Below are 12,075 nucleotides of genomic sequence, written 5' to 3' on the forward strand. Positions count from 1 at the left end.
ACCCAAACATTTGATGTCATTAGCAGCACTAAGTTTGCACAACAGAAAGGAAGGGAAGGGTACTGAGTGAGAAATGTCCATGGAGGAAGAGTCTTTGCAACAAAATGTTCATTAATTACATGTGAGACAGTGCAATACCATACACATTTTCTGAATTGGTTGTAACGTAAATAATAAAGTAACCACAGACATGTAAGAATTCCGTGCATGTCTTTAAAAGGTCATCAAATATGTTACTGTGATTAACAGTATTTATCTTTTTCAGACATGTGTTTGACAAATGCAGCATTCAATGTAGTTTTACATACTAATGCAAACTGTTCCTGTTATTGCATAAACATTGGGTTTAAAATATCCCCTTCTATGTAATTTTTTTCAGTCCATCCATGAGGATCTTCCTAACCTGGAAATTCCGTCTTGGGCAACTTCTGTTGAGGATTTTATTGAAAGACATCGTGATATACTGGAGAGTAATCATGTCTCTGAAAGGCTACATCACTGGATAGATCTAACCTTTGGTTACAAGTAAGATAATATTTTCAAACTTTATTCAAATATTGTGGATGTCTGATGTTTATAATCATAATTTCCAACTTAATTTATTAATTATACTTCCAATCTACACTTTCCACTACACCTTAACCCATTTTCATTCTGTTGCAGCAGAAACCATTATAGTAATGAAACTTCCTGGCAGATTAATATTTCATATCAGCGCACACTCCACTGTAGAATGAAAATTTCATTCTACATTATAATAATTTTTTTTTTCGCAGCACCCTGTGTTGCTGACAGTACGTACAATAGCTCAGGCACCTTACTATTTTGTAAAGCAGGGGTATTATGTGCATATTTGTACATGGTAATTATTCTGTTTTCAGTTAACGATGTACTAATCTGTACATAGTTGAAGCTGTCAGAATTTGTGAGCTACTTCAAGACAGCAATGTTAGTGATTACTGTGAAAATGTCAAACTAGAATTCTGTGATAGTGACACAATGATGAAACCAAATACAATAAAGGGAAACACCAAGACAGCAACAGACAATAACTGCAACTGCAATTATTCACAATATCCTTTGTTCAATCTGTTGTATTTTCTATTACTAAAGACTTATCTGTTTGTGCAATATTTAGTTGTTGTGCTGGATGCCCAGAGCAACTGCAGAAGTGAAGTATACACTAACATATGCACATAATTTATTGTATGTAAGTAAATGTGTAATTTAACAGATGACATTAAAAATTAACTATGTATGTAGGTCAAATTTGGGTTTTTAAGCAATTATATTCAATGTTAAGGTTATATTGTGGACATATAAAATTTTTTATAGTTTTACATTAATGGATACTATGCAGAATAAATGTAACAAGTGGTACCATGTTCCTTCACTTGCCGTAGAAACTGATGGCTAGAAACATAAAAAGTAATTGTTTTTGTCTGACAGCATTTTTCTGTTTCAGTTTCGTCCACTAGAGTTTGTTTTATTAGTCCTTTATCAGAAATATGTGTATTATATACATTTTCATGACTGTATATTTTTTCCCAAAATTTGGCCCCTCCAATGCATTTTCTGCTCGCTGATGAAGTTCATTTGCAGGAGGCTGGGTACAGTCAGAATTGAAGCATATGATGAACAATCTGGTCTTCTCCACAGTCACAGAATCATCTCGATCAGTGTAGACCCATCTTGCCAAGTTGACCTTTGATCTGCCAACTCCAGATCTTAGGCTTTCCAGGGACTTCCAAGTCACCTATTTCACTTTATAGCCATGAGATGGGGGTTTATAAAACTCTATTCCAGACAGGGGGAAGGTAGATTGTTGCACTCCATAGTTGCAACCTAGCTTTCTCAGTGGTGATACCAAGGGCCGTTGATGTTCTTAGGGAACTCCTCCTTGACTTAGTCATTGCAGGTGCAGTTCATGCCCTTACAGAGGATGCATTCTCTCCAGCTCCACCTTTTTCCTTTCCTCATTTTCAGCTATTTCTTATCAAGTAGTAGGTGGTCCCATTCCTGTGAGGTGGCAATGCAAATCAACTGGAGTGGATTTCAAACAGCCTGTTACGATGCTTCAGGTGTCATCGAGAACTATGTCCATCTGCTTGGCATATACCAAACTGGACATGCATACTTTGCCGCAGAATAGCATTGTGCCATTGCAGAGGTTCTTAGTGTTTCAGTTTGACTACACCATTGTGATCTGGCCAATTTCCATAGAAGATTGATCTTGGTGACACATTTGACTTGCATTTCATGCAGTGCTTCTCAAATGTAAGAGATCTACCAAGTTGCACTCCTAGATATATTGGGGTCTCACAGTGATCCAGTTCAACACCTGACCATACTATCTATATTTTGTGATTAGTCTCCATGTTTCTCAGATGAACAGCACCCACTTGTGTCCTTGTAGTATTTGTTTTAAGTTGGTTTGTGTTGTAGTTGTTGGAAAGTTGTTTAAGGGCATTCGTGAGGGTGTTTTCCAGTGATTCAAAAGATGTGCTCTGGCTGGCTAGAACAAGGTCATCAGCATAGGAGAAGCTCCTGCTTTTGGGTGCTATGGGTGGGTCACTTGTATATACAGGGTCAATCAACTAAAACCTTCCCCCACAAATATTGTGTAAATGGAAAATGCTATTGATGCACTGTTTTCGCAGAATTGATTAGTAGTCAGTGGTTCGTATTGTTAGCCAAGCAACAGAATGTAATTATATTAAAGAGTGTGTTTTTTGTGAAAAATACACTTTTTTAAATGGAACAACCCTGTTGACATTAACAGACTAAAAGTAGGATAAATTAGAATGTCAGTGACGTTTGCTGCAGGATTCTTGTGTGATTCACTTAAAGAGATAATGTATTTTGATAAGTTTTGACATTGACACTTGTACAATACATGTTGTAGCACAAACTATCTCATAAATGACTCATACTGGAATCCTGTAATGAACACCTCTGCCATTCTAATTTACCCTACTTTTAGTTTGTTAAAGTTAATAGGCATTGTTCCATTTAAGAAGGCATATGTTTGCACAAGAAATACTCTCTCTAAGTATTGTTACAATCTGTTTATTTGCTAACAATATGAGCCCCTGCTAGGAATCCATTATGTGAAAACCACACATCGATAGTGCGTTCTAGTTCCACAATATTTGCAGTGCAGGTTTTAGGTGAGTCACCCTATACATTAAACAGAATTGGAAAAGGCACACTTCCCTGCAGGAGGCCATTTTTCTGAAGTCTCCATTGCCTGTGCATATCTTGGAAGTCAACAGAGAACCTACGATTCTGCAAAAGAGTTGTGATAAATCTGTTAGGCTAAAATCCTTGTTCATGTCTTAGACATGGCTAGTAATAGCTGGTGGTTGATAGTCTCATAAGATGCTGATAATTTGACAATTACCACTCCTGCCACATTATGAGGTTCAAACCCATCTTTGTAAACTATGTGAGATTTCGCAGCTGTCCAGTAGAGCTTTTGGTAGGTCAAAATCCAAATTTCTGAGGTGTAAGCAAGAGATTAGTTACAAGTGATAGGCAATTTAAAGACAATCTTTCCAGTAATTTGTAAAGGTGACATAGTAGCTTGACTGGTCTAAAATTCTTTGGAATGTTTCCTTCTTTGCCAGGTTTCAGCAAAGCAGTCATTTAGATCTTCCAACATATCTTTGGGATTTGGCTTCTGTTCGAACAGTTATTGAAGTTTGAAAATCAATTTCTTTGTTGTTAAGTCAAAGTATTTAATTTTCTCAGTTTGGAGATCATCCAAGCCAGCTGATTTTCCAGTTTTGCTGTGTTTGATATCATTCTCCAGTTCCTCCAGGCGGAGCGATGATGTGAGGTCACTACTCTCCTGCTCTTCTTTTTGCAGTTTGGTTTTTGTGATTTGTGGGTTGCATTCCCATTCAGCAGTAACTGATACACTGTTTGATTAGCAGTGATTCCATGATGTGCAGTGGTCAGATAATTGGTTAGGCTTCTCAGAATCTCCAAGCTTTATGGCTCCCTCTTTACAGATCCAACTTTTCTGTAGTGTTTATCCACTTATCCCTTTGTGTCTCCATTATAGAGAATATGAGGTTGTTTCCTGCTTCCACAGTCACTTAACTGAAAGCATTTTCCTCAAATAAGGTGTGTGGCTTGCTCTGATGTAAGCCCAGAGATATAAGATGTTCGACGGCCATGGGGGATAGACATTCTCTAGCATCTCTTTACAGCCATTGTAAAGGCATCATAGCATCCAGGTACTGGTTCTATAGAGCATCTACATCTACACTCCGCAAACCACCTGACGGTGTGTGGCGGAGGGTGATTTTATCCTCATGGTCTCTTCGCGAGATATACGTAGGAGGGAGCAATATATTGCTTGACTCTTCGGTGAAGGTATGTTCTTGAAACTTTAACAAAAGCCCATACCAAGCTACTGAGTGTCTCTCCTGCAGAGTCTTCCACTGGAGTTTATCTATCATCTCTGTAACACTTTCGCAATTACTAAATGATCCTGTAACGAAGCGTGGTGCTCTCCATTGGATCTTCTCTCTCTCTTCTATCAACCCTATCTGGTACGGATCCCACACTGCTGAGCAGTATTCAAGCAGTGGGTGAACAAGCGTACTGCAACCTACTTCCTTTGTTTTCGGATTCCATTTCCTTAGGATTCTTCCAATGAATCTCAGTCTGGCACCTGCTTTACCGATGATCAACTTTATATGGTCATTCCATTTTAAATCACTCCTAATGCTTGCTCCCAGATAATTTACGGAATTAACTGCTTCCAGTTGCTGACCTGCTATTTTGTAGCTAAATGATAAGGGTTCTATCTTTCTGTGTATTCACAGCACATTACACTTGTCTACATTGAGATTGAATTGCCATTCCCTGCACAATGCGTCAATTCGCTGCAGATCCTCCTGCATTTCAGTACAATTTTCCATTGTTACACTCTCTCAATACACCACAGCATCATCTGCAAAAAGCCTCAGTGAACTTCCGATGTCATCCACAAGGTCATTTATGTTTATTGTGAATAGCAATGGTCCTATGACACTGCCCTGCGCACACCTGATATCACTCTTAATTCGGAAGACTTCTCTCCATTGAGAATGACATGCTGCGTTCTGTTATCTAGGAACTCTTCAATCCAGTCACACAATTGGTCTGATAGTCCATATGCTCTTACTTTGTTCATTAAACGACTGTGGGGAACTGTATCAAACGCCTTGCGAAAGTCAAGAAACACGGCATCTACCTGTGAACCCGTGTCTATGGCCCTCTGAGTCTCGTGGACGAATAGCGCGAGCTGGGTTTCACATGACCATCTTTTTCTAAACCCGTGCTGATTCCTACAGAGTAGATTTCTAGTCTCCAGAAAAGTCATTATACTCGAACATAATGCTTTAGCATCCAACAATTCTGCAAAACTTGACAAGTTGGCCTTTCATAGAATTAAACCTCCTCCGAAAAGATACTTTCTGAGGTCTTACGGTAGCAAATAATTATCACATTATCGGTCTACGCTGTGAGATGGGTATTTTGGAGCAGAGAGATTTTACACATTACTGGCTAATATTGGTGCTGGCAGATATGATGTCAGGATTGTAAGCTCGACTTCACCTGTCGCTGTTAAGAGATCCAGGTGGTTTTGCATCATGGGTTAAGGTCAGGTGGCTCATTTCTATCCATTCTTTCAATGCTGCTCCATTTCATGATCATAGCCCCAAACAGTAAATATGACTGTTGGAATCACCAATCACAATCTTCACTTGATGATTTTGAAAACTGGATGTTTTGTTAACAGTGAATTCAGCACCAGGTGATTTATAAAGAGATGGGATGGTGTAGTTATTTGTTCCTAGAGTGAGGACTTCAGTGCTGTTTTCCTCTGTGACCACTGTAAATACAATCTGGATATCTGAGTGAATAAAAATAGTACTTCCATATTGTCATGTGGTCTATCAATGGTGAGGTGCATTCCATCTATTTTTGGTCTACACATACCACAACTTCCAAGTGCCTCCTGTACACATAGTACGTGGCACTGGTGTTGACTACATAGTTTGTGCAGCAGTTTTACTTTGGCTGGTGTTGTGCCTTCGGTGTCAATAGAGATAATCATTAACTGTGACCCTGAAAAGTGCTCCAATGTGGATGTTTGTGGTGCGAAAGAATCAGCTATCATTCTGACATTTCCCAGGATACACCCAACTGTTTTTATTGTCTTGATCGCAAGTCATTGCAATCTTTAGGGAGGCTCCTTTTGTGTAACCGTACACTGGAGTTTGTTTAGTATATGTGAAGAATACTTTCTCTGATTAATCGGACCTGTGGTCCACAATTCATGTGTTCTTTGAAACTTCTCTCTTCCTTCTCTTTCCAAAGAGTCACAAACTCAAAACCAATACTAAAAAGAATTTTATGAGTGAGTGAGTGAATGCACTTGTAGATGAATTACACATTCTAAAGACTCTTCTAATGAACACCTAGATTTTTGTGGTCATGTCATGTTACATTTTTCAAGAAAATAGCCCCTAAATATTTGACTTTTGTACCTGTAAATGCTCTTTACTGTACCATATAGGACCAGGAATCATCTTTTTAGAAATTTTATATTGAATTTCATTATATAGTATGTCTGTTACATTGTTTTTCTCCAAGCGTTGATACACAGTAATTCATTACATGTACCACATCATATTATTATTATTATTATTATTATTATTATTATCTTAACTTTCTCAGACGTTAAGTCCGGTTAAAAATGGAGTGACGCGGACCTTGATCATGCGTCACTTCCTTTTAACCGTACGGTATGTGTTATATTGCATTTAGGAACTTTCGGGTAATTGAACATGTATCAATAATTACGGATTTCTGTAGCTGTATGTATATGTTTGGATGTAGCTGTATTGCATTGATGTACTGGTGGATATTGTGTGGTATGACTCCTGTAGTTGATAGTATAATTGGTATGATGTCAACTTTATCCTGATGCCACATGTCTTTGACTTCCTCAGCCAGTTGGATGTATTTTTCAATTTTTTCTCCTGTTTTCTTTTGTATATTTGTTGTATTGGGTATGGATATTTCGATTAGTTGTGTTAATTTCTTCTTTTTATTGGTGAGTATGATGTCAGGTTTGTTATGTGGCATTGTTTTATCTGTTATAATGGTTCTGTTCCAGTATAATTTGTATTCATCATTCTCCAGTACATTTTATTATTATTATTATTATTTTACCATCAGTACGTTCTGTGCATATTAGTGCTGTCCAGAAATATTCTTTGAAACTTACTAGTGTTTCCCATTAAGCCATGTATATGCATTTATTGTGCACACTTCCTAAAACTGTGTTGTCTCCTGTCTGAATATGGCATTATGGGCTCTATCTGGTAGGAGGTATTCCGTCCGGTTATTATAGTCTATAAGAGCACATTTTATATGCTGGGTGGTAGTGTGTAACAGACTATGCTATAATTTATGGTTGATAAAGCAAAGATGTGCTATTGGAAGTCATTCAGTTGGAACCAAATCAGGAATGACAGGCGTAATGATTTGAAACAAGTAAGGCATCCCACAAGAAACAATTCTGTTTGAAGTTTGTAGTGGTACATAAAAATGTGTGCAGAATCACAACAAAAATCCAAATATTTTAGTATAATGCTGTTATATGCAGACAAAAGAAACAGACAAGAAAAGTAAGTGCCCAAAAGCACATCTTAATAGCAAAATATACTTAAAACTAACAAAATTGTAATGGCTGAGGTAGAAAACTATTGTGGGGTAATAAAGCAAAGTGTCAGAAGTGCAAAACTAACAATGTTTCACACACACACACACACACACACACACACACACACACACACACACACACGGGTGGCAATGCATCTATTCAATGTATACAATGACAGAATAGTTTCAAGTAATCAATGGGACTCAAGATATGAGGTGACATATTTTGAGCACTGAAATTCAAGCTATTCATTATTCTATGCAGATTATTCATGTTGATACTGAGTTGCAAAAGGTTTTCTTAAACTACTGCCACCTCAGTTTTTGTATCTTTCATTCTTTCTCCATTTCATTTTTTATCATTTTTATTTTAATAATGTTATAATTAAAGATTGATTTGTAGTGTAGGCTCACTTGAAAGATGGTGGGATAATGGGATGTAATGAGAAAAAAGCTGAGCAGTTCAAGTAGCAATTAATACTGCATATCATGGCCTCAACATGTTTATTGTTTTCATAATATGCACACTGGAATTTACCGAGACAACTAAATGGAAAGAATTAAGATACAGAAATCACATGAAACTCACAGCAGGTGGCTACAACAAGTGAATCACAAATGTGCCTGAGAGCTGTGTAAGTCCATTGTTAGGTACAGTGGCTCACTCTTGAAGAAGAAACCCAAAGCACAGTTCACTGCAAGTGATCAGTCACACTACTGAGACATGGTGTATCAAAATTACCTGCATGTATTCTTGCACTCTGGGAGGCAGATAACTTCCAAAACTTTAGGTCACCAAAGTTGGCTTGGTACCACCAGTGATGAGGGTGGCTTTGCAGTACTGAAGAATTTTCCCCATCCCTTCCAGAACATTGTCCAAATTTTCTGACACTGGCCTGCACACCAGATCCCTCATCCCTGTAGCTGAGTAGGTACAGAATCTGCCTGCCATTTGATGGCTATTGTGTATGGGGTAGATCCTCAGCATTTGGTATACTGGCTAGCAGTACCAGGTATCTCCACTGCTGCTCCTGATCCAGTAGCATATCAGAGTCAGAGGTGCTGGCAATGACAATGGAGACAGCAGTGATGCCAGCCATTCTGAGTCCCAGGGAGGTGTGACTGTTGTGAATGTAGCAGTAGCCACAGTTGGTGGGTTTGGATGCTGGAGTCCATGTTGTTCCCCACTGTCATTGATGTGTTGTCGCTGCTGGTATCAGTCACTGCAGTGTGACAGTGACGTTGCAGATCTCAAAGAGCAGTTGTTGCTGTCAGGTTTTCTGTGATGGTGATGAAGAGGGCATCCAAGCCATTACAGCCATGGTGATTGTGACCTCTGACAGCCTTAAAAAAAAGTAAAGCAAAGCTCCGCTGCTCTGGCCTCAGATGGGCCAATCAGGACCAACCACCTGCAATGTCATCCTTAGTTAGTGGCATCATTTGAATGCAGTATGAAGAGGTGTGGGGTCAGCTCGCTGCTTTCCCCAACGGTTTCAGTGGAGGAGATCCATAATAGATTATTGAAGCATCAGTGGAATGATGAAATGGGATTAGGCTGTATCAGTACCTAATAGAAGTGCACCACCCAAGAGGGACAGACAGAGAGAAACGCAAGTAGCATCTCCAAAGCACTCTGTGATAACCTAGTAGGCTCCCTCGTACTCAGGAAACCCTGAGACTTGCTATAGAGCATCACCGTGTCTCCCTTTGTGTTGCCATAGTAATGGAGAAATCCTGTAGCATCTCATAATACATCTCACTGTTCAGGAAAAAGCAAGCTAGTTCTCCAATCTTATCAAATACCATATCAGTGACAACTAGGAGAAAAGATAAAGTATGTACATTTCCTTCTCCTCTCTAGGGTTTGAAGTGGTGACATAATTTTTTGTTCTCTGGTTCTGTTCAATAGGCAACAAAAATCCTTGAAACTACAGACTGACATAAAACTCAAGCACCAGAAAGAATATTCATCAAAGTTATGAACCTGTAGTCAAGAAAAGACACAAACAAAACAAATAAAAAACCAGTCAGTAAAAATAATCATAACAGTGTGGGGCGGCGGGTGAATTAATTGTTATAAATGAATGTTCCTATTATTTATTTAATGCTGTTGTTTGCCGTTCTCAACACTGGCTCTCTAACTACAATATTGGCAACCAGAAAGTGATTAGCAAAACGTGAAGCCTGTAATTAGAATTCCTAGTGCCCACTTCATCTGAGAAATACATTTATAACTACAGCTTATAGCTCTGAGGAATTAGGAGGTTGTCTGGGATTAATAATCAAAAAACCATTTTCTCTAAAATGTTCACTATATTCTGAAAGTCACAGACCAAAAAGAATCCACACAATCCAACTACCAGAGCAGTTCAGAGTCTAATGCGCTGATGCGACTATAACTGTTCAAATTAAATGTTTAGTGAATGCTCGCCATATTTTGATGATAATGTTCATCAAACGCCACGCTAAATAATGGTAAAATGTCTGTCCTGCGATGGCACGTGAAAATACAACATACGCAAACTGAAGATAGATCATTAAAGTCATCCCAGAATTAACACTTCACTTGAAAATGATTTCATGGTTACGCGTATCCCGAATAACTTATTACGGCATCCGAGGCTGTTTATAGCAATGATACCGACGCGACACGACTCCCGGCACAGGTGGTGCGCTAATCAGCGTCTGGAGAGAACTGGGGCCTTTCTTTCTCGCGCAGCGTTCTTATATATAAAGCCGCGGTGTGGATGGCTAACGGAACGCCTGATCAAATCCACTCTCCCGACTCGCCGCTGGGCTAGTAATGCACCACTTTAAGTTATCGAATAAATCATTGCTTCCTTTGCTGATGGCCGATGAAGCTCTCAATTTAAATATGCAATCAGCACACAGGTAAGTTATCATAATAAAAGTCAAATATTTTGGGCGAGAGAATTAATTTAATTACACTACATGCAGTAGACGAGCTCTGAACTTGCCCTTTGGAGATACGCTATAGCTATAGTTTTGTAGTTGTTCTGTTGAAACTTTTCACATCTTTATGATTATAGCGGATCTCCCTTCTACTTAAATTTAAACATCCTAGCTTTATTTATTCGCCTACTTAATCTATCTTGCTTCCTTAATTTTTAAGACAAAAACCAGAAAATCATGAATTTCAACTAAAATTTTAATTTGTGAGATCCAGAATGCTGTTTCTACTAAATTATTATGCAAAAGGAATCTAAATATAAGTTTTTAAGTTTCTAGCTCTTTTCTGTTGCGCCAATGATTTTTACAGAAAAACGTCCAAATTTCGAAAATGGTTAAAGTTATTGAACTGATATTCAACACATATTGATTTAGTATTACTCCTGACATGCTAGAAACGTTTCAGGTTATTTATTTTATTTTTAAAGTATTGCGCAACGTTTATGACATCAGAGCTAGTTACAGCGGACTAGGCTGGCACACAATGGAAAGACTGATGTGAATTTTATACGGCGTGAGTGGGCTGCTTCCCTACATCACCCTCTACTTAATTTTTTTTTTTTTACGTAAATGGAAAAAAAAATTAATTACAAAAAGGGAAGCAAGAGTACAGCTTAAGTCTCTGTGAAAAATTAAAATTTAAATGTAAACATATAGAAATATTAAAAGAAAACTTATTACCTACTTCAATTATTTAAATTGCTGGGATGTTCACTGCCTCTTAAGCAACATTATCACTCAACATTCAAGCAAAATCAATGAAACACTTTGGCATACATATTGCCTTAGACAGACAAACACATAAAATATGTAAAATTATGAAAATCTTAAATCCATTAAATACATTTTTACATACACAAATTCAAAGAAAATAACTCAGTTATTCATGATACATAAACAGATAATTATATCTTAGCAGTCTTTTTTAAACCTGAAAGAAAATTTCGCAGATCATGACAATTTCATTTTTACACACTTGGTTGTAGCCGCTTTGGCTTCCATTCACAAGGGTAGAGGAAGGGGAGTTGCTATGGTGTGTGTCCTTGACATTCACTCTAAATACATGGGGAAAGGGGAGGGGTCACTGTGAGTTGTGTCCAAGTCACTCCACGCTTTCACACAGCTACCAGGCTGCCATTATCTGGTTTGTCCTTTAGAACAAACAAAAAGAGTGCCTCAGACTCTGTTCACTTAATATCTAAGGGTGGGTCACAATGAAATGGGGATATATACATTTTATCTTTCAACTTGTTACTGGAACAAAGTTAACAGAACTTTTTCAATTTTACCCTCGCGGTTACTTAACTGTCATAAATCGGTAAACAAATGGCTCAAAATGCCGTTAGTCACGTACTAGAGAAAATTTATGCTCAAGGC

The 12,075-nt window shown here is 38.1% G+C and overlaps 1 protein-coding gene across 1 annotated transcript in view; it reads left to right on the forward strand.

Annotated features, from left to right (window-relative positions):
- Nucleotides 1–12,075, forward strand: part of LOC126412163 (WD repeat-containing protein 81) — a 300,014-nt gene that overhangs the window by 63,997 nt on the left and 223,942 nt on the right. Inside the window, exon 7 of the mRNA XM_050081630.1 lies at nucleotides 380–525. Within this exon, the coding sequence (XP_049937587.1) occupies nucleotides 380–525 (146 nt within the window). The remainder of the gene's footprint in view (nucleotides 1–379; nucleotides 526–12,075) is intronic.

Source organism: Schistocerca serialis, chromosome 7 (genome assembly GCF_023864345.2).
Source record: "Schistocerca serialis cubense isolate TAMUIC-IGC-003099 chromosome 7, iqSchSeri2.2, whole genome shotgun sequence".
Lineage (NCBI taxonomy): Eukaryota > Metazoa > Arthropoda > Insecta > Orthoptera > Acrididae > Schistocerca > Schistocerca serialis.